Source organism: Oncorhynchus nerka, linkage group LG3 (assembly GCF_034236695.1).
Source record: "Oncorhynchus nerka isolate Pitt River linkage group LG3, Oner_Uvic_2.0, whole genome shotgun sequence".
In the NCBI taxonomy this organism is placed as follows: domain Eukaryota; kingdom Metazoa; phylum Chordata; class Actinopteri; order Salmoniformes; family Salmonidae; genus Oncorhynchus; species Oncorhynchus nerka.
Genome location: NC_088398.1, coordinates 53039428 through 53063276, shown reverse-complemented (window position 1 = coordinate 53063276; position 23849 = coordinate 53039428). Strand labels below are relative to the sequence as shown.

Genomic DNA, 23849 nt, shown 5'->3' with positions numbered 1-23849 from the left:
AACTGTCCACTTAGGAAGCAACACTGATTGACAATAAATTTCACATGCTGTTGTGCAAATGGAATAGATAACAGGTGGAAATTATAGGCAATTTGCAAGACACCCCCAATAAAGGAGAGTGGTTCTGCAGGTGATAACCACAGACCACTTCTCAGTTCCTATGCTTCCTGGCTGATGTTTTGGTCACTTTTGAATGCTGGCGGTGCTTGCACTCTAGTGGTAGCATGAGACGGAGTCTACAACCCACACAAGTGGCTCAGGTAGTGCGGCTTATCCAGGATGGCACATCAATGCGAGCTGTGGCAAGAAGGTTTGCTGTGTCTGTCAGCGTAGTGTCCAGAGCATGGAGGCGCTACCAGGAGACAGGCCAGTACACCCGGAGACGTGGAGGAGGCTGTAGGAGGGCAACAACCCAGCAGCAGGACCGCTACCTCTGCCTTTGTGCAAGGAGGAGCAGGAGGAGCACTGCCAGAGCCCTGCAAAATGACCTCCAGCAGTGCATGTGTCTGCTCAAACGGTCAGAAACAGACTCCATGAGGGTGGTATGAGGGCCCGACGTCCACAGGTGGGGGTTGTGCTTACAGCCCAACACCGTGCAGGACGTTTGGCATTTGCCAGAGAACACCAAGATTGGCAAATTCGCCACTGGCGCCCTGTGCTCTTCACAGATGAAAGCAGGTTCACACTGAGCACATGTGACAGACGTGACAGAGTCTGGAGACGCCGTGGAGAATGTTCTGCTGCCTGCAACATCCTCTAGCATGACCGGTTTGGCGGTGGGTCAGTCATGGTGTGGGGTGGCATTTCTTTGGGGGGCCGCACAGCCCTCCATGTGCTCCCCAGAGGTAGTCTGACTGCCATTAGGTACCGAGATGAGATCCTCAGACCCCTTGTGAGACCATATGCAGGTGCGGTTGGCCCTGGGTTCCTCCTAATGCAAGACAATGCTAGACCTCATGTGGCTGGAGTGTGTCAGCAGTTCCTGCAAGAGGGAAGGCATTGATGCTATGGACTGGCCCGACCGTTCCCCAGACCTGAATCCAATTGAGCACATCTGGGACATCGTGTCTCGCTCCATCCACCAACACCACGTTGCACCACAGACTGTCCAGGAGTTGGCGGATGCTTTAGTCCAGGTCTGGGAGGAGATCCCTCAGGAGACCATCCGCCAACTCATCAGGAGCATGCCCAGGCGTTGTAGGGAGGTCATACAGGCACGTGGAGGCCACACACACTACTGAGCCTCATTTTGACTTGTTTTAAGGACATTACATCAAAGTTGGATCAGCCTGTAGTGTGGTTTTCCACTTTAATTTTGAGTGTGACTCCAAATCCAGACCTCCATGGGTTGATACATTTGATTTCCATTGATAATTTGTGTGATTTTGTTGTCAGCACATTCAACTATGTAAAGAAAAAAGTATTTAATAAGAATATTTCATTCATTCAGATCTAGGATGTGTTATTTTAGTGTTCCCTTTATTTTTTTGAGCAGTGTATATAAGAGAGAGCGATAGATAGGAATATAGACAAAGGGAGATGCAAGAAAGAAAGAGTCAAACAATCATACAGAATAGCTGTTAAAAAACAGGCCTCGTTTACACAAAAACATATAAATCTAATATCATTACCCAATTGTCCAATAGAGTGCATGTCCAAAAGAGGCCTAGACTGACACTCTCCAGATAATAACAGACAGACATGGTATACACTATTTCATACTACAACAACATGACCTTCTCTGTTATTGTTTTATCCTCCATTTCTTTGAATGTGAAGAGAAGCAGCTGGCTGATATGTTATGTCCATGTTTTCTGTAGCGGTACTGACCTGGCTCTTTGAGCGCGGTGAGGACTGACATGCCGTTGGCGTGTTCAGAGTACATGAACTTCATCACACACTCATTCTCCGTCTTGTACAAGCAAAGGACAGCGTTTGGGTCTTCCGTTTCTATAAGAGGACAAAAAAAAGAGAGGGGCACTGCTGAGACACAAGCAAGAAAAAAGCTGGCGAAACTTACCGAGAGAAGAAACAAAAGACATAAGAAAGAAAACAAGAGAATGGTGAGAGCTCCGACAACACAACAATGTGGGAAAATGTATCAAGATGCATTGCTTTATTGTGAAATCACTCTTGGATAAGTGATTGATCACATTCCACAGTAAGGACAGAGCCATTTGCTTTGCTTTTTGTGAACTCTATCATTCAAATATTCTAAATGCCTTGTGGACTGAGGAATTAGACTAGCTCTAACCCCTCCAACGTCTTCCATCTCCCCTCGATTCCCTCCAGCCTCCTCTCCCCTCTCTGCTTTCGGCGGGAGAGAAGTTTCTGGAATGTACATGCAGAGTCTATTAGGGGAGGTCAGATGGTTGGAATAGCAGAGTGAGAGAACGCAGTGAACAGAGCAGATCTAGGACAGTGAGGGCAGAGCGACAGTGAGGGGAGGGCCTTAAGATATAACAATCTCTTTAAATCCAGAGCCCATGTTGAGTCTGAAACAGCACCTTATTGCCATCTCAGCATCACAATGTCCCCACAAGCAACATTGACATATTAAAACATTCCTAGTTAACTATCCCCCGTAATGCAAAACGCTGAAGGGATCCAGACAGACCAAATCCTGGGACTGTCTATGTTCCACTTAAGACCTGTGGGTTTTAAAAGACAGCATGTGATGACAGTTTAGAGTTATGGGTGCAGGTAGAGTTACATGTTTGTTTAGAGGGTGGGGTAGATGGGGAGTAGGCAGGGGGCATCATGTTTTAATGGGGCTGCGTGTCTTTGAACCAAATGATGGGTTTGGCTGCATGGCGCTGCCCGTTATTATAAGCTGCTACCCGGATGACAGAACAGAAGATGTCCATCCGCTCTGCCACTAGAGACCCAGACTGACACTCGCCAGAAAATAACAGACACCCACTCTGGACTGGAGAGGGTATATTTATTTTCATAAGTAATTACAGATGAGGCATATGGGCGTGTGTGTGGGTTGGAGAAGCGTGCATTACGTTGGTCTGAGCTAAACCGTCAGAGCAGCTGGGTGATGTCACATTAGATAAAACAGCTCAAACGGTACGTATGCCGTGTGTTGGCAAGTCTGTGCTCAATAAGAGTGGGAATGAGCTAATAAACTAGAACAAGGGAAGACGTCTGTAATGCATCAACAACAAACTGCTGCAGACGCTAATCACAGATGTTGATACTCCTCTGTGTGTGTGTGTGTCTCTCTCTCTCTCTCTGCTGGCCAGCTGATGTTAGAGAGGGGAACCACAGTCAGTCAGTGTTTTGTTTACTCACTAAGCGTTTCCACAGTGATGATCTCGTCCTTGCATAGCCGCTGGCACGTCTGGTTGTCGAACAGTCTTCCGGAGTCGAAAAGCCGGCACTCGATGCATTCCCTGGAGTGGAGAAAGAGAGAGATGACAGAGCGACAAGGGAGACCGTGCGTGGCATAATTACATATGTGCCGTGTTTACAGGAGCAGAGCTGACCAGGCCTAGAGTTTAAGGTCAGTTTATGGTCAAGGGTCACACCCAAAATGTTCACCTTTTACCTCTGAAATGAGAGCCATGTGTGAGTATAGGAGCATGCAGGGAGGGTACAACTGTGACTGATAGCAACACATTCCCTGGGATAGCCTGCTGATACACTCTGCTCCTGATATAGGATGAGTGATTCGAGTGAGGAGTTTGAGTCGTAAACCTTTTGCTTTTTCGGGGGACACCAATGGAATGGGAGCCGTCTTAACATCTTTCTGAAGCGCAAATCATAGTCCACAGTCGCTGAGACACGCTAGTCTGGCATCCCATTGTGATATAGCTGTGTGGCTCGGAGACTACCATCCATGGGGGGCGTGCAGCCCAAAAGCGCACATCCTCACAATTCCCAACCAAAGCATCTCCGGTATGCCTCTCCTATTCATTTAAAAGAGTTGACAGTTGGACAAGTTGCATGAGCTGAGAATTATAAAAGGACGGAAAGCCAATGGGTCTAATATTCCTGGAATGCTGCTGTGCACCCGCGTACATAGACCCTTTACAGAAATAATCTAGACTGAGTTATATGTGTCTTAAATCCTTTTTGTACCTTAATGCATGGTAATGGATGATATGCGTCTTACCATGATAGGTCAAACCACAGCTTCAGGTGCACATTAGAAACCCCTGGACACTTAGGACATGGTTGACCCTCCTCTCCCTCCCTACTCTTCTTCTTGCCTTCCCTCCACACATCCCTTCCTCTCTGTCCCGTACCTTTTGGTGCCACAGGCATCGGGGCAGGTGGGGCATTTCTCGCAGGTGTCCCCGAAGGCCCCTGGTTCTGTACACTGGCAGTGCCCGCACACACAGCTGCCTCGCCCACTACAGATCTTCCCGTCATCAGACACACAGGAAGACGTGTCCGTGGAGCAGTTACAGTTGTCCCCGATGTAGCCCGCATGGCACTTACACTCCCCACAGTGGCACTCTCCGTGACCTGAGAAGAGAGGAGGTAAGGAGGGGGAGACTATGAGGACAGTCATCACAGATAGTGTCAAGCGGTATTAAACACAGGTCCATATGGTAGAGCCAAGGAGCAATATGCAGTTGATACATACATTTGGTCTTATAAATGCATGATATGTACCTATTGATTCTTGAAGAATATAACTATAAATGCTTAGTTCAACTGTCGAACCCCATTAGAACACAAAATATAAACTTGTTTGTATCCAATGTTCGTAAACAAAGTAAATGTAAAAACACTGTATATCCTCAAAACATGGTTAAAACTATCATTTTGATATCATCAATGGTCTGTCTTTGACATGAATTTGAGCGTGGACACATTTCTCCAAGCCCAGGAGGGAGGAGGCTTTGTTATGGTTTTAAATGCTGATTAGAGAAAATAAAAAAACATACACCTACACATTCCACTAAAGGACTTTCTAACTGGGAAGAAAGTTTCTTAATGTTTGAACAATCTATAGACAATACAGCCATTCGGCTTAACCCAAATTGTTATGGATCACAAAAGCTGTGATCTTCCTTGCCCCCGGGTTCCCGAGTGGCGAAGTGGTCTAAGGCACTGCATCTCAGTGCTAGAGGCGTCACTACAGACACCCTGGTTCGAATCTAGGCTGTATTACAACCGGCCGTGATTGGAAGTCCCATAGGGCGCACAATTAGCCCAGCGTTGCCCGGGTTTGGCCGGTTTAGGCCGTCATTGTAAAAATTAACTGACTTGCCTAGTTAAATAAAAGGTTACATTTGATTTCATCAGTCATGAACAACTGGAGTAATTTCAATTATTCTAGTTGGGGCCTGGGTCTCTAGAACCAACAACGAGCATGTAAGCCTAACAAACTTAAATGGGACAAAGCTTATCGACATTGGAAGCAGCCCAAGGTGAAGCTAAGCCTTAATAGGTGTGATGTCAGAGTAGAGTTAATCACAGATCAAACACTGATTTGTCTCAGTAGCTGTGTGTGTGTGTATGTGTGTTGGGGAGGCCTAAGGGCAGATCTCACAGTAACAACAGACAGTAGGCTGGGTTCTTCAGACAAGAGAAATAACCCCTTGAAAGCTTTATCAAAGTAAAACAATTAGTCTACTGTACAAAAAAAATGAAAGAAAAGCTTTTTGTGCATATGGACAATTTCTGGGATGTTTTATTTCAGCACATGAAACATGGTACCAACACTACATGTTGTGTTTATATTTTTGTTCCGTATAGGTAGAAGAGAGATCTTTCCTAATCCAGGTGTTTTAGCCTAATCCCCTCTAATGGCAGGATAATTCCACAGGGTTTAAATATTAAGAAAGCCTAATACTACATACAATAAACCTTAAAGGTTGAACAACATGGGTCTAACTAACCAGTCTGAACACTGCAGCAAATCACAATGATGGTAAACTACTAGCATACAATGTGATGTTTTTCATCTATGGAGCCGTTTTTTTAAAGCTTGTTCTAGAATCTACAGAAGGATTCCATTCTGTTGTGGTACAGTAGAGATGTATGCCGACTGACAGACAGGGCCCAGAGACTGTGGAACGCCTAACAAATGTAATTAGTGCTGTCTGAGTAGGATGTTCACATTGTTTTAGACACACTACACCCTGAAATCATGGTAATAAGGATTTCGTGGCTAAGTAATTTTGCTCATAGATTATGCATATATGAACTACACATCGACACATCCAGCCCAAAGTGAGAGGTTTAAAAAAAATACTTTTAGTCGCCAATGTACCAGAACATGTCTTAATGGGATTAGTGTTGTTTTTAAGGACCATATTTTAAGAGGTGGAAAAGTTGAGTCTGGTCAGATGAATCACCCCTGTGGTTTATGATCATGTCTTTGCCGCGCCCAACAACGGTCACTGACGGCGGCCAGTAGCACAACCAGGGTGTGTGCGCGTGTTTGTGTGCACAACTGACGGGTGTGTGCCTCCTGGTCCTGGCGGCTGAGTCACTGTGAGCGAGGCCTGGGAACATGTCTTTAACCAGAGGGCATTGCTGGGAAATTCATAGTGTGAGTGGCAATGTCACATTAGATCAGGGCTTTCCAACCCTGTTCCTGGAGAGAAACCATCCTGAAGGTTTTCGCTCCAACCCTAATCTAGCGCATCTTATTTGAATAATTGGCTGGTTGATAAACTGAAATCAGGTTAGTTACAACTGGGGCTGGAGTGTAAACCTACAGGATGGTAGCTCTCCAGGAACAGGGTTGGAGAGCGTGATTCATCTTGGAGGTTTGTTTGGGTAACGCTCACTTGACTGTGACACACTGACTACTGCCTCGTGGCTTCTACAATATTGTTTTCAAACACTGAGGCATGTCCTGACGTGCTGCGGTTTCTCCTATTCCCTACTTCTCAATATTGTGTGTGCGTCTCAAATCAAACTTTGTCACATGCGCAGAATACAGTGCAGACCTTGATGTGAAATAGTTTGGGCAAGTCGGTTAGGACATCTACTTTGTGCATGACACAATTCTTCCAACAATTGTTTACAGACAGATTATTTCACTTATAATTCACTGTATCACAATTCCAGTGGGCCAGAAGTTCATCCTTGGGAGCAATTTCCAAACGCCTTAAGGTACCACGTTCATCTGTACAAACAATAGTACGCAAGTATAAACACCATGGGACCACGCAGCCGTCATACCGCTCAGGAAGGAGACGTGTTCTGTCTCCTAGAGATAAACATACTTTGGTGCGAAAAGTGCAAATCAATCCCAGAACAGCAGCATCATGTTGTGGGGGTGCTTTGCTGCAGGAGGGACTGGTGCACTTTGTTAGGGTTCATTCCTGTTTCCTTGTCAATCATTGGTGAAATCAGCATTATGACAATATCTTTAATTAAATAACTAAAAAACCTTTATTAATACAATTGCAGACAGAAGTTGACAATCAGGAACATTGCACGCATGTTTCCGAGTAAGTTCTGCATCAAAGAAAAGGTCACATGTTATTTTATCAAACCCGAAATCCAGCCCTCGTGATGTCACTGCCTACGTCATTATCTTTTACTCATGAGACCAAAACCATGCCTACAAAGCTATATAAACAAAGCTGTTAGTGTGTTATCTAAAAGCTTAGCAGTAAATTACCAAGTTGATTTATAGTGGAATGTCTGAGTAGTTCTCTCCCCTACAGAGTTCTGTCTCAGTCACACATTTCTTCGAGGGGTCTCTTTATAAGAAAGAGAGCGCGAGAACTAGAAAACTGTGGAACGATATTAAAACCTCAATGTACACTGCTCAAAAAAATAAAGGGAACACTAAAATAACACATCCTGGATCTGAATGAATGAAATATTCTTATTAAATACTTTTTTCTTTACATAGTTGAATGTGCTGACAACAAAAACATAAAATTATCAATGGAAATCAAATGTATCAACCCATGGAGGTCTGGATTTGGAGTCACACTCAAATTTAAAGTGGAAAACCACACTACAGGCTGATCCAACTTTGATGTAATGTCCTTAAAACAAGTCAAAATGAGGCTCAGTAGTGTGTGTGGCCTCCACGTGCCTGTATGACCTCCCTACAACGCCTGGGCATGCTCCTGATGAGTTGGCGGATGGTCTCCTGAGGGATCTCCTCCCAGACCTGGACTAAAGCATCCGCCAACTCCTGGACAGTCTGTGGTGCAACGTGGCGTTGGTGGATGGAGCGAGACATGATGTCCCAGACGTGCTCAATTGGATTCAGGTCTGGGGAACGGGCGGGCCAGTCCATAGCATCAATGCCTTCCTCTTGCAGGAACTATCTAACCTATCTAACCTCCAAACGAGCTTCAATGCCATACAGCACTCCTTCCGTGGCCTCCAGCTGCTCTTAAACGCGAGTAAAACCAAATGCATGCTTTTCAACCGATCGCTGCCTGCACCCGCATGTCCGACTAGCATCACCACCCTGGATAGTTCCGACCTTGAATATGTGGACATCTATAAGTACCTAGGTGTCTGGCTAGACTGCAAACTCTCCTTCCAGACTCACATCAAACATCTCCAATCGAAAATCAAATCAAGAGTCGGCTTTCTATTTCGCAACAAAGCCTCCTTCACTCACGCCGCCAAGCTTACCCTAGTAAAACTGACTATCCTACCGATCCTCGACTTCGGCGATGTCATCTACAAAATGGCTTCCAACACTCTACTCAGCAAACTGGATGCAGTCTATCACAGTGCCATCCGTTTTGTCACTAAAGCACCTTATACCACCCACCACTGCGACTTGTATGCTCTAGTCGGCTGGCCCTCGCTACATATTCGTCGCCAGACCCACTGGCTCCAGGTCATCTACAAGTCCATGCTAGGTAAAGCTCCGCCTTATCTCAGTTCACTGGTCACGATGGCAACACCCATCCGTAGCACGCGCATCTCACTGATCATCCCGAAAGCCAACACCTCATTTGGCCGCCTTTCGTTCCAGTACTCTGCTGCCTGTGACTGGAACGAACTGCAAAAATCGCTGATAAATCGTTGGTAAATAGCCCACCCATTTTCACCTACCTCATTCCCATACTGTTTTTATACTGTTTTTTATTTATTTACTTTTCTGCTCTTTTGCACACCAATATCTCTACCTGTACATGACCATCTGATCATTTATCACTCCAGTGTTAATCTGCAAAATTGTAATTATTCGCCTACCTCCTCATGCCTTTTGCACACATTGTATATAGACTGCCCCTTTTTTCTACTGTGTTATTGACTTGTTAATTGTTTACTCCATGTGTAACTGTGTTGTCTGTTCACACTGCTATGCTTTATCTTGGCCAGGTCGCAGTTGCAAATGAGAACTTGTTCTCAACTAGCCTACCTGGTTAAATAAAGGTGAAATAAAAAAAAACTTTAAAAAAACTGCTGATACACTCCAGCCACATGAGGTCTAGCATTGTCTTGCATTAGGAGGAACCCAGGGCCTACCGCACCAGCCTATGGTCTCACAAGGGGTCTGAGGATCTCATCTCTGTACCTAATGGCAGTCAGGCTACCTCTGGCGAGCACATGGAGGGCTGTGTGGCCCCCCAAAGAAATGCCACCCCACACCATGACTGACCCACCTGCCAAACCGGTCATGCTGGAGGATGTTGCAGGCAGCAGAACGTTCTCCACGGCTTCTCCAGACTGTCACGTCTGTCACGTGCTCAGTGTGAACCTGCTTTAATCTGTGAAGAGCACTGGGCGCCAGTGGCGAATTTGCCAATCTTGGTGTTCTCTGGCAAATGTCAAACGTCCTGCACGGTGTTGGGCTGTAAGCACAACCCCCACCTGTGGACGTCGGGCCCTCATACCACCCTCATGGAGTCTGTTTCTGACCGTTTGAGCAGACACATGCACATTTGTGGCCTGCTGGAGGTCATTTTGCAGGGCTCTGGCAGTGCTCCTCCTTCTCATCCTTGCACAAAGGCGGAGGTAGCGGTCCTGCTGCTGGGTTGTTGCCCTCCTATGGCCTCCTCCACGTCTTTTGATGTACTGGCCTGTCTCCTGGTAGCGCCTCCATGCTCTGGACACTACGCTGACAGACACAGCAAACCTTCTTGCCACAGCTCACATTGATGTGCCATCCTGGATGAGCTGCACTACCTGAGCCACTTGTGTGGGTTGTAGACCCCGTCTCATGCTACCACTAGAGTGCAAGCACCGCCAGCATTCAAAAGTGACCAAAACATCAGCCAGGAAGCATAGGAACTGAGAAGTGGTCTGTGGTCCCACCTGCAGAACCAGTCCTTTATTGGGGGTGTCTTGCTAAATGCCAATAATTTCCACCTGTTGTCATTTGGTACAGCCCCAATCGTGACCCCTAGGTGAACTTCTAACAACTTCACAAAATAGATGGCATCATGAGGCAGGAGAATAATGTGGATATATTGAACCAACATCAAGACATCAGTCAAGACAACAAAGTCAAGGTATTGGAGAAGCCATCACAAAGCCTTGACCTCAAACCTATAGACAATGTGTGGGCAGAACTGAAAAAGTGTGTGAGAGCAAGGCCTACAAACCTGACTCAGTTACAAACTGACCCAGCTCTGTCAGAAGGAATAGGCAAAAATTCACCCAACTTGTTGTGGAAAGCTTGTGAACGGCTACCTGAAATGTTTGACCCAAGTTAAATCAATTTAAAGGCAATGCTACCAAATACTAATTGAGTGTATGTAAACTTCTGACCCACTGGGAATGTGATGAAAGTCAGAATTTAAAAAAAATCTGAAATAAATGATTCCCTCTACTATTATTCTGACATTTCACGTTCTTAAAATAAAGTGGTGATCCTAACTGACCTAAGACAGGGAATATTTACTAGGATTGAATGTCAGGAATTGGGAAAAACTGAGTTTAAATGTATTTGGCTAAGGTGAATGTAAACTTCCGACTTCAACTGTAGGTCTTGGATGGCAGGAAGCTTGACCCAGTGATGTACTGGGCCGTACGCACTACCCTCTGTAGCGCCTTATGGTCAGACGCCGAGCAGTTGCCATACAGGGCGGTGATGCAACCGGTCAGGATGCTCTTGACGGTGCAGCTGTAGAACCTTTTGATGATCTGGGGACCCATGCCAAATATTTTCAGTCTCCTGAGGAGAAATAGGTGTTGTCGTGCCCTCTTCACAACTGTCTTGGTGTGCTTGACCATGTTAGTTTGTTGGTGATGTGGACATTAAGGAACTTTCAATTCTCGACCCGCTCCACTACAGCCCCATCGATGTTAACGGGGGCCTGTTGGGCCCACCTTTTCCTGTAATCCACGATCGGCTCCTTTGTCTTGCTCACATTGGGGGAGAGTTTGTTGCCCTGGCACCACACTGCCAGGTCTCTGACCTCCTTCCTACAGGCTGTCTCATGATTGTCTGTGATCAGGCCTACCACTGTTGTGTCATCTGCAAAGTTGATGGTGTTGGAGTCGTGTTTAGCCACGCAGTCGTGGGTGAACCGGGAGTACAGGAGGGGACTAAGCACACACCCCTGAGGGGCCCCAGTGTTGAGGATCAGCATGGCAGAATTGTTGCTTACCCTCACCACCTGGAGGAGGCCCCTCAGGAAGTCCAGTACCGGTTGCAGAGGGAGGTGTTTAGTCCCAGGGTCCTTAGCTTAGTGATGAGGTTTGAGGGTACTATGTTATTGAATGCTGAGCTAAAGTCAATGAAGAGCATTCTCATATAGATGTTCCTTTTGTCCAGGTGGGAAAGGGCAGTGTGGAGTGTGATTGAGATTGCGTCATCTGTGGATCTGTTGGGCCGGTATGCGAATTGTAGTGGGTCTAGGGTATCCGGGAGGATGCTGTTGATGTGTGTGTGTGTGCGCGTGCGTATGTGTTTGTCTGTGAGAGAAAGTGTGTTTTTAAATAAGAGAGTGAGGAGGCAGAGATCCTAGAACATGTCGATGAGCTGGTTTAATGTCATCTGGTATAAAATGGCCCAGGGAAGTCAGGACGCAGTACAAGTATTTCCTCTGATAGCATCAAGACCATTTCTCTTCTGATTGAAGGTCAGTACTGGTGTGGACTCATCATGGTCACACAGCCCTACTAATAATCCTTATCCCTGATTGACCCTTTACATCATTTGGTTGGTTACTATGGGCATACAATCAGATAGGGCTACAGTACATCTAAAACACTTTGGGTCTGATTATCCATTGGGAATGGGTCACCAACAGACATGCTCTTTATCTAGCTGCAGACAGAGTTCACTGAGAAAGCATACGGGTTAATGTAGCAATACATTATTAAAATACCCAACTTTATGTAACAACTAGCACACTTTCCATAATCGTCACTTAATTCCACTCACACCCTGAAACAGATGTGCATTTGGCATAATGCATGGGTACTGGTCTGGTGCTGTTAATCATCGTAGCCTTGTACTATTGTTGTTATTCAGCAGTTTATATTTTGCTTATCTTTTCCCCTCTAATGACTTGGTCATCCTGACATCCAGGCCAGCACACCAGGCAGAGAGATCAAACAGAGGCTGTGTCACAAATGGCACCATATTCCCTATTTAGCTCACTACTTTTGACTAGGGCCCGCAGGCTTAGCCTCAGATAAACCGAGCCATAATGAGGGGAGAACCGAGTCATGATGAGGGGAGAACCGACCCACTTCATCCCAGTCAGACAAGCTTGGCATGCTGCTGCAGAGGCCATTCCTCCCAGCTCTGCAAGCTCTCACTCTCGCCGTCTCCCTCTCTCCTCTGTCAAGATTCAGGTCACTGAGTTAAGTTAATGCACATCTCGCATCACTGCCATTCTGGCTAAAGGACAGCTCTCTTTCTGTCAGAGAACAACAAGCGAGATACAGGCAGAAAAAGACCAACCAATGTGTTGTCTATCCCTTTCACAGCCAAAGCCCAGCTTAGCTCAGTCCAGGGCACTAAGCCAAGTCAAAGCAACCAAATCACACGTGTGGGAGTGCAGATCTACCAAGCCCCAGAGAGAGAGAGAAAGGCATGCAAACAACTAAAGTGGCAGGTTGGGCTGAGTGTGTTGTTGCCTCCCTCCCTCAGAGTTTAGCACTGAAAATATAGGCCTGGAATATAAGGTGATATATAGGTGAAGTATAGTGTTTCAATGTGTTGAGTATAAGGTTGGCTGATTGGCTGACTTCAGAGCAGGATAATAGGGAACCTAAGAAGTGTTAGAGAGGCAGGTAAGTGTGGGTTAGTTAGAGAATGGTCAATGCACTGTTGGCGTATGGATTTTTAAGTGCGATAGAGCGAAGAGATTCAACTGTAAAACAAATGAGAGAAAGGTCAAGTTTATGCAGGCCGCTTCATAAGAGGCTCCAAAATAAACTGTGTTTCCCATACCGAGTTATTACTGAAGTCTGGACCAACTGCTGTGTTTCCAAATACAGTATTTCCTGTTGCCTGAGACTGTCCAAACTCCTGCTAACTCACTGCTCTCTGTCCTTCTCACAACACAGACCAGACAGACAGACAAAAAAAACACAACAGGAAGAGAAGGAATCATTCAACTTATTTAGAACTGCTGTGAGCCCGGGGCTGTTTGAAAGCATCAACTGTAGCGCTCTACTGCTTTTGATTCTGTTGCTCATATGGACCAAAATAGTATTTTAATTTTAAAAAGTACAGCTTTAAAAACAGAAATGGGTCACTGAAATGTTAAGCCTCCCCACTGAAGGGTAGAAAGATTTTTTAAAAATCTGTTAAAAGCAAAAACACTACATGGACTGCACAACACATGGGTCTCATGTTGATAACACAAAATAAACAATGTTTCCCATACTGAGTTATTACTGAAGTCTGGACCAACTGCTGTGTTTCCAAATACAGTATTTCCTGTTGCCTGAGACTGTCCGAACTCCTGCTGACTCACTGCCCTCTGTCTGTGTGTTGTGAGAACGACAGACTCACAGACAGACTCACAGACAGATCGAGAGACCGACAGAGAGAGAAAAACACAACAGGAAGAGAAGGAATCGTTCAACTTATTTAAAACTGCTGTGAGCCCGGGGCTGGATGAAAGCATCAACTGTAGCGCTCTACTGCTTTTGATTCTGTTGCTCATATGGACCAAAATAGTACAGCTTTAAAAACAAAATGGGTCACTGAAATGTTAAGCCCCCCCACTGAAGAGTAGAAAGATTTTAAACAACAAAGCAAAAACACTACATGGACTGCACAACACAAGTCCCATGTTGATGACACACAAATGTGTTGTTGCTCGTGTGAATAGAAAGCATACATGAAGTCATTGACTTGACAACAGTCATTTCTATGGGTTTAAAACCAAACAGAGTGCATATACTGTCCACACAGAACACAACCACACAAACTATTATTTGTGCAGTCTTTTCACAACAACTCTGTCTTGGCTTCCTGCCCTGTAGAAGGACCCTAAAGAACTCAAACCAAGATTACACATCACCTATCTGGTGGTGCCGTGGCCACACAGGGATACTAGAATCTCCCCATGCTGATAGACAGATTTCTACCAGAGGCAGTGACTCCGGTGTAGCAGTAGGAAACGTTCTGAAGTTGAGCACAGTGATGTGAGGAATGAGGATATGTTGTCACTGATGGGGAAAATAAAACATTTGGATGATGTCAAACCTCGGCCCAGGGTGGTAGGGCTGATTCATGCTAGGGCTGAGATGGAGAAAGATTGAGGAGAGGAAGCAAGTATTATTTTATTAAGTAAGCCAATAGGTGAGGATGGAAGCTGGGCCCTGCTGCGCTCGAGTGGTGTTGATGGAGCCGAGATGGAGAATGAGATGTAAAGAATGGACCTTGCTGCGTTCCACAGTGTCCCAGACTAAAGCTATAAAGACATACTGTATACTGGAGTCACAGGTACCTGTTTACAGCTGGAATCCTTAAACTGTCAGTTCGTTGGGGATATTACAACAACAAAGCCGCGCAAACAGCGAATACTGTGTTTATCCCCTCTGACATCATCGATGTCAATAGAACAGCAGATGATGTACTGGAATCTTTTTGACCACCCTGCTCCGCGCACCTCACCTCTGTTTTGTCCTCAAAACAAAAACAACAACCAAGGTGCTGGGGCCGGACCGTGCTGCTGTTTCCCCTAATGCGGCTTCCATCTTTAAAGACAAGCCTTCAAACTTCTTTATAATCTCTTTTCTAGATATGGGAAAAGGCCTTGTCATAGATATTTTTTTATTTAACCAGGCAAGTCAGTTAAGAACGAAATTCTTATTTTACCATGACGGCCTACCCTGGCCAGACCCACCCATAACCCGGACGACGCTGGGCTACATTCATCCCTCTTCAAAACGTCTGTAAAGTACAGATGAAGTCAGAGTCAATCATGCTATCCTATTCTAGAAGATTGAAAGACAAAGTGAGAACTACTGTCGTAGGTTTGAAACCCGATTTCAAAGAGCTACAGGCATCCATTATTACACTGGGCCACTCCCTTTGCTTGGGAAGTCTACTGCCTCTAATGATCACTTTGAAAGCGGAACAATATCACCATAACCACATCTATCCCAGCATGTATTTGGTCTGTTTGACCTCAGTCCAGGGTTATGCTATGGTGGTTTGTGGGTCCACCATTTGTTTTGCATGGTTCATTTATAAAGGACCCTGTTGTGGAGATGCAAACAAACAATCTGCCTGTACACAAGTCTTTGAGGAGATTGGAACTTATTTTGTACAAATGCAGACGTTGAGTTTCTGGCTGCTGTACAAACGCACCAAACAAACCCAACAGAGAGAAGAAGTCAGAGCACAGCTGCCAAGAGGCTCCAATGTAGAGACATTCCCAATTCCCCATCACAGCACATCACAACAACAGTGCACAGCATTCCCAGAAGGTCAGCACGCTGCCAAAGAGTACAGAGATGGTTTCACAATGGAGGGAGAAAACCACAAAAACTACAGTGAGAGAGACTCTAGACTCTAAGCTCTGCAAAGTGTCAACAATGTGACAGGAAACTTTGCTGAGCAAAGGAAACTTTGCTGAGATTTGATATTCACACAATACATTTCAATCCCAAAGTTCATTAATTAAAAATGATAAACTTATTTTAAAAAACTCTGCATATTTTGTGGGTTTATAGTGACATTACTAAGATATTTCGTAGAGTGGGTCTATGCTATGACCCCAGGTCTTCAATCAGAAGTCAAAAGACCAAGAGGTGATACCATTTTCCTGAAAAACCTGGTCTGAATGAGGCATTATCAGCTGCTAATCTGCATGTCCCCTGTAGAGAAGGACAGGCAGGCAGCGGAGCAGGCGGGCAGCAGCGGAACAGGCAGGCAGCAACGGAACAGGCGGGCAGCAACGGGAACAGGCGGGCAGCAACGGAACAGGCGGCAGCAGCGGAACAAGCGGGCAGCAGCGGAACAGGCGGGCAGCAGCAGAACAGGCGGGCAGCAACGGAACAGGCGGGCAGCAGCAAAGGAACAGGCGGGCGGCAGCGGAACAGGCGGGCAGCAACGGAACAGGCGGCAGCAGCGGAACAGGCAGGCAGCAACGGAACAGGCGGGCAGCAACGGAACAGGCGGGCGGCAGCAACGGAACAGGCGGGCAGCAACGGAACAGGCGGGCAGCAGCGGAACAGGCGGGCAGCAGCAGCAACGGAACAGGAACACAGAACAGGCGGGCAGCAACGGAACAGGCGGGCAGCAGCAACGGAACAGGCAGGGAACAGGCGGGCGGAACAGGCAGGCAGCAACGGAACAGGCGGGCGGCAAGAACAGGCGGGCGGCAGGAACAGGCGGGCGGCAGGCGGGCAGCAACGGAACAGGCAGGCAGCAACGGAACAGGGGGCAGCAACGGAACAGGCGGGCAGCGGAACAGGCGGGCAGCAACGGAACAGGCGGGCGGCAGCAACGGAACAGGCGGGCAGCAGCGGAACAGGCGGGCAGCACGGGCAGGCGGCAGCAACGGAACAGGCGGGCGGCAGCAACGGAACAGGCGGGCAGCAGCGAACAGGCGGGCAGCAACGGAACAGGCGGGCAGCGGAACAGCGGGCAGCAACGGAACAGGCGGGCAGCGGAACAGGCGGGCGGCAGCAACGGAACAGGCGGCAGCAACGGAACAGGCGGGCAGCAACGGAACAGGCGGGCAGCAACGGAACAGGCGGGGGCAGCAACGGAACAGGCGGGCAGCAACGGAACAGGCAGGCAGGCAGCAACGGAACAGGCAGCAACGGAACAGGCGGGCAGAACAGGCGGGCAGCAGCGGAACAGGCGGGCAGCAACGGAACAGGCGGGCAGCAGCGGAACAGGCGGGCAGCAGCGGAACAGGCGGGGCAGCAACGGAACAGGCGGGCGGCAGCAACGGAACAGGCGGGCGGCAGCGGAACAGGCGGGCGGCAGCGGAACAGGCGGGCAGCAACGGAACAGGCGGGCGGCAGCGGAACAGGCGGGCAGCAGCGGAACAGGCGGGCAGCAACGGAACAGGCGGGCAGCAGCGGAACAGGCGGGCAGCAACGGAACAGGCGGGCAGCAGCGGAACAGGCGGCAGCAACGGAACAGGCGGGCAGCAACGGAACAGGCGGGCAGCAACGGAACAGGCGGGCGGCAGCAACGGAACAGGCGGGCAGCAACGGAACAGGCGGGCAGCAACGGAACAGGCGGGCAGCAGCGGAACAGGCGGGCAGCGGAACAGGCGGGCAGCAGCGGAGCAGGCGGGCAGCAACGGAACAGGCAGGCAGCAGCGGAGCAGGCGGGCGGAACAGGCGGGGGCAGCAACGGAACAGGCGGGGGAACAGCAACGGAACAGGCGGGCAGCAGCGGAACAGGCGGCAGCAGCGGAACAGGCGGGCAGCAACGGAACAGGCGGGCAGCAGCGGAACAGGCGGGCAGCAACGGAACAGGCGGGCAGCAGCGGAACAGGCGGGCAGCAACGGAACAGGCGGGCAACGGAACAGGCGGGCGGCGGAACAGGCGGGCAGCAACGGAACAGGCGGGCAGCAACGGAACAGGCGGGCGGCAGCAACGGAACAGGCGGGCAGCAACGGAACAGGCGGGCAGCAACGGAACAGGCGGCAGCAACGGAACAGGCGGGCAGCAACGGAACAGGGCAACGGAACAGGCGGGCAGCAGCGGAACAGGCGGGCAGGCGGAACAGCGGGCAACGGGCAGGCGGCGGAACAGGCGGGGCGGCAGCGGAACAGGCAGCAACGGAACAGGCAGCAGCGGAACAGGGCAGCAACGGAACAGGCGGGCAGCAACGGAACAGGCGGGCAGCAGCGGAACAGGCGGGCAGCAACGGAACAGGCGGGCAGCAGCGGAACAGGCGGGCAGCAGCGGAACAGGCGGGCGGCAGCAACGGAACAGGCGGGGGCAGCAACGGAACAGGCGGGCAGCAACAGAACAGGCGGGCAGCAACAGAACAGGCGGGCAGCAACGGAACAGGCGGGCAGAACACAGGAACAGGGGCAGCAACGGAACAGGCGGGCAGGCGGGCGGCAGCAACGGAACAGGCGGGCGGCAGCAACGGAACAGGCGGGCAGCAACGGAACACGGGCAGGCGGAACAGGCGGGCAGCAGCGGAACAGGCGGGGCAGAACAACGGAACAGGCGGGCAGGAACAGGCGGGCGGCAGCGGAACAGGCGGGCAGCAGCGGAACAGGCGGGCAGCAACGGAACAGGCGGGCAGCAGCAGAACAGGCGGGGAACAGGCGGGCAGCGGAACAGGCAGGCAGCAGCGGAACAGGCGGGCAGCAGCGGAACAGGCGGGCGGCAGCAACGGAACAGGCGGGCAGCAGCGGAACAGGCGGGGGCAGCAACGGAACAGGCGGAACAGGCGGCAGCAACGGAACAGGCGGGCAGCGGAACAGGCGGGGAACAGGCGGGCAGCAGAACAGGCGGGGCAGCGGAACAGGCGGGGCAGCGGAACAGGCGGGGCGGAAGCAACGGAACAGGCGGGCAGCAGCGGAACAGGCGGGCAGCAGCGGAACAGGCGGGCAGCAGCGGAACAGGCGGGCAGCAACGGAACAGGCGGGCAGCAACGGAACAGGCGGGCAACGGCAGCACGGAACAGGCGGGCAGAACAACAGCGGAACAGGGGCAGCAACGGAACAACAGGCAGGTGGGCAGCAACGGAACAGGCGGGCAGCAGCGGAACAGGAACAGGCGGGCGGCAGCAACGGAACAGGCGGGCAGCGGAACACGGGCGGCAGGAACAGGCAGCAGCGGAACAGGCGGGCAGCAGCGGAACAGGCGGGCAGCAACGGAACAGGCAGGACAGGAACAGCAGCGGAACAGGCGGGCAGCAGGAACAGGCGGGGAACAGGCGGGCAGCAGAACAGGCGGGCAGCAACAGGCGGGAACAGGCAGGGGCAGCAACGGAACAGGCGGGGGCAGCAACGGAACAGGCGGGCAGCAGCGGAACAGGCGGGCAGCAACGGAACAGGCGGGCAGCAACGGAACAGGCGGGCGGCAGCAACGGAACAGGCGGGCAGCAACGGAACAGGCGGGCAGGCGGAACAGGCGGGCAGCAGGAACAGGCGGGCAGCGGAACAGGCGGGCAGCACGGAACAGGCGGGCAGCAACGGAACAGGCGGGCAGCAACGGAACAGGCGGGCGGCAGCAACGGAACAGGCGGGCAGCAGCGGAACACGGAACAGGCGGGCAGCAGAACAGCGGAACAAGCGGAACAGGCGGGCAGCAGCGGAACAGGCGGGCGGGGGAACAGGCGGGCAGCAGGAAACAGGCGGGCGGCAGCAACGGAACAGGCGGGCAGCAGCGGAACAGGCGGGCAGCAACGGAACAGGCGGGCAGCAGCGGAACAGGCGGGCAGCAACGGAACAGGCGGGCAGCAGCGGAACAGGCGGGCAGCAACGGGCGGCAGCAGCGGAACAGGCGGGGGCAGCAGCGGAACAGGCGGGCAGCGGGCGGCAGCGGAACAGGCGGGCAGCAACGGAACAGGCGGGCAGCAACGGAACAGGCGGGCAGGAACAGGCGGGCAGGCGGAACAGGCAGCAGCGGAACAGGCGGGCAGCAACGGAACAGGCGGGCGGCAGCGGAACAGGCGGGGGCAGCAACGGAACAGGCGGGCAGCAACGGAACAGGCGGGCAGCACGGAACAGCGGGCAGGGGCAGCAGCGGAACAGGCGGGCAGCAGGCGGGCAGAACAGGCGGGCAGCGGAACAGGCGGGCAGCAGCGGAACAGGCGGGCAGCGGAACAGGCGGGCAGCGGGAACAGGCGGGCAGCAGCGGAACAGGCGGGCAGCAGCAGAACAGGCGGGCAGCAGCGGAACAGGCGGGCAGCAACGGAACAGGCGGGCAGCAGCGGAACAGGCGGCAGCAACGGAACAGGCGGGCAGCGGAACAGGCGGGCAGCAACGGAACAGGCGGGCAGCGGAACAGGCGGGCAGCAGCGGAACAGGCGGCAGCAGCGGAACAGGCGGGCAGCAGCGGAACAGGGCGGGCGGAACAGGCGGGCAGCAACGGAACAGGCGGGCAGGAACAGGCGGGCAGCAGGCGGAACAGGAACAGGCGGGCGGAACAGGCGGGCAGCAACGGAACAGGCGGGCACGGAACAGCGGGCAACAGGCGGGCAGCAGCGGAACAGGCGGGCGGCAGCACGGAACAGGCGGGGGCAGCAACGGAACAGGCGGCAGCAGAACAGGCGGGCAGCACGGAACAAGCAGCGGAACAGGCGGGCAGCAGCGGAACAGGCGGGGCGAACAGGGAACAGGCGGGCAGCAGCGGAACAGGCGGGCAGCAGGAACAGGCGGGCAGCAGCGGAACAGGCGGGCAGCAACGGAACAGGCGGGCAGCAGCGGAACAGGCGGCGGCAGCAACGGAACAGGCGGGCGCAGCGGAACAGGCGGCAGCAGCAGCGGAACAGGCGGGCAACGGAACAGGCGGGCAAGCGGAACAGGCGGGCAGAACAGGCGGCAACGGAACAGGCGGCAGCAGCGGAACAGGCGGGCAGCAGCGGAACAGGCGGGCAGCAACGGAACAGGCGGGCAGCAGCGGAACAGGCGGGCAGCAACGGAACAGGCGCGGAACAGGCGGGCAGCAACAGGAACAGGCGGGGGCAGCAACGGAACAGGCGGGCAGCGGCAGCAGAACGGCAACAGGCGGGCAGCACGGAACAGGCGGGCAGAACAGGCGGGCAGCAGCGGAACAGGCGGGGCAGCAGCGGGAACAGGCAGGCGGGGAACACGGAACAGGCGGGCAGCAACGGAACAGGCGGGCAGCAGCGGAGCAACGGGGCAGCAGAACAGGCGGGCAGCAGCAGGGCGGCAGCAACGGAACAGGCGGGCAGCAACGGAACAGGCGGGCAGCAGCGGAACAGGCGGGAAGCGGAACAGGCGGGCAGCAACGGAACAGGCGGGCAGCAGCGGAACAGGCGGCAACGGAACAGGCGGCAGCAACGGAACAGGCGGCAGCAGCGGAACAGGCGGGCAGCGGCAGCAGAACAGGCGGGCAGCAACGGAACAGGCGGGGCAGCGGAACAGGCGGCAGCGGAACAGCGGCAGAACAGGCGGGGGCAACGGAACAGGCGGGCAGCAACGGAACAGGCGGGCAACAGCAGGCGGGCAGCAGCGGAACGAACAGGCAGCAACGGAACAGGCGGGCAGCAACGGAACAGGCGGGCGGAACAGGCGGGCAGCAACGGAACAGGCGGGCAGCAGCGGAACAGGGCGGGAACAGGCGGGCAGCAACGGAACAGGCGGGCAGCAACGGAACAGGCGGGCGGCAGAACAGGCGGGCAGCAACGGAACAGGCGGGGCAACGGAACAGGCGGGCGGCAGCAACGGAACAGCGCGGAACAGGCGGGCAGCAACGGAACAGGCGGGCAGCACAGGCGGGGAACAGGCACGGCAGCAGCAGCGGAACGGAACAGGCGGGCGGCAGCAGCAAAGGAACAGGCGGGGCAGCACGGAACAGGCGGGCAGCAGCGGAACAGGCGGGCAGCAAGCGGAACAGGCGGGCAGCAGCAGAACAGGAACGGGCAGCAACGGAACAGGCGGGCAGCGGAACAGGCGGGCGGCACAGGAACGGGCAGCAGCGGAACAGGCGGGCAGCAACGGAACAGGCGGCAGGGCAGCAACGGAACAGGCCGGGCAGCAACGGGAACAGGCGGGAACAGGCGGGCAGCAGCGGAACAGGCGGGAACAGCAGCGAACAGGCGGGCAGCAACGGAACAGGCGGGCAGCAACGGAACAGGCGGGCAGCAACGGAACAGGCGGAACAGGCGGGGGCAAGCGGAACAGGCGGGCAGCAGCGGAACAGCGGGGGCAGCAACGGAACAGGCGGGCAGCAACGGAACAGGCGGGCAGCACGGAACAACAGCGGGGGCGGGCAGCGGGAACAGGCGGGCGCAGCGGAACAGCAGCAACGGAACAGGCGGGCAGCAGCGGAACAGGCGGGCAGCAACGGAACAGGCGGGCAGCGGGAACAAGCGGAACAGGCGGGCAGCAGCGGAACAGGCGGGCAGCAGCGGAACAGGCGGGCAGCAGCAGAACAGGCGGGCAGGCAGCGGAACAACAGGGCGGAACAGCAGAACACGGAACAGGCGGGCAGCAACGGAACGGGGCGGGCAGCAGCGGAACAGGCGGGAACAGGCGGGCAGCAGCGGAACAGGCGGCAGCAGCAGAACAGGCGGGCAGCAACGGAACAGGCGGGCAGCAGCGGAACAGGCGGGCAGCAGCAGAACAGGCGGGCAGCAACGGAACAGGCGGGCAGCAGCGGAACAGGCGGGCAGCAACGGAACAGGCGGGCAGCAGCGGAACAGGCGGGCAGCAGCGGAACAGGCGGGCAGCAACGGAACAGGCGGGCAGCAGCGGAACGGAACAGGCGGGCAGCAGGCGGGCAGCAGCGGAACAGGCGGGCAGCAACGGAACAGGCGGGCAGCACCAGAACAAGCAGCAGCGCCATAGACTACACAGTCAGAGACACACGGGTCCTCCCTCCTGACTCCCAACACCTCAAGGTCAGCGCTGCTCATATTTCATGCTGCTACATTGGTTGAAAAAAGCTAACTTTGCAGTGGGGGGAATGGTCATTAATACCATCCAGTTTTAGCATAGGGAAATACCACATTATTAACTGTTTTTGAGGAAGGGCAAATCCGCTTTGCCGTGTCCTATGAGGTGGAACAGCTAAAACATCACAGAATAAAAGTGGACGTTGACACTGACAGCCGTGTGCGGTAGAGAAGTAGAATTTGGACGGTGACTTGGAGACAGAGGAAAACCCCGGCCGAGTTGAGAGGAACGTGGAATGCCCACTCTATTATGTATGGTAGGACTGTGAGTGAGTGAGCCAGAGTGCTGCTATGGCCTAGTTTAACAGAGAAGAGCCTGGCTGGGCCTGGGAGAAGTGAATACTTTCTGTCAGTGAGAGGGAGGGCAGTAGTATGTGTGTCTGTGACAGTCAGACCCATAGTGCTCTGCCATGTTCCTCGAAGCCTGGCACTGTAAGGGGGAGAGAGAGAGAGCGAGAGAGTGTGTGAGAGAGAGCGAGCGAGAGAGAGAGCGAGAGAGTGTGTGTGTGAGAGAGAGAGAGAAAAAGAGAGGGTCAGCCAGGCGCTGTCAACAGCACAACATCTGCGCTACTCTCAACATCCAGAACATAGGACAACGGTTCAACAGAAACACAAAACAGAGGAGAAGCAGAGGCCGAGTTGGACCGAAACAGAGGTTAAAATGTTACCAAGGCCTAATATATTCCTAGTCAAGGGCCCAGGAAGGAGCTACAGTTTAAGTTTAATTGTATTTGGCTAAGGTGTATGTAAACTCAGTTTTTCACAATTCCTGACATTTAATCACCACTTTATTTGAAGAATGTGAAATGTCAGAATAATAGGAGATAATTATTTATTTCAGATTTGATTTATTTCGTCACATTCCCAGTGGGTCAGAAGTTTACATACACTCAATTAGTATTTGGT

At 52.5% G+C, this 23849-nt stretch overlaps 1 protein-coding gene across 1 annotated transcript in view; it reads right to left on the bottom strand.

Annotated features, from left to right (window-relative positions):
* LOC115110682 (integrin beta-5-like) overlaps positions 1–23849 on the bottom strand; it is a 96603-nt gene that overhangs the window by 9170 nt on the left and 63584 nt on the right. The window contains exons 11-13 of the mRNA XM_029636528.2: positions 4257–4479; positions 3301–3401; positions 1831–1950 (exon numbers count right to left, since the gene is read on the bottom strand). Of these exons, the coding sequence (XP_029492388.1) occupies positions 1831–1950; positions 3301–3401; positions 4257–4479 (444 nt within the window). The remainder of the gene's footprint in view (positions 1–1830; positions 1951–3300; positions 3402–4256; positions 4480–23849) is intronic.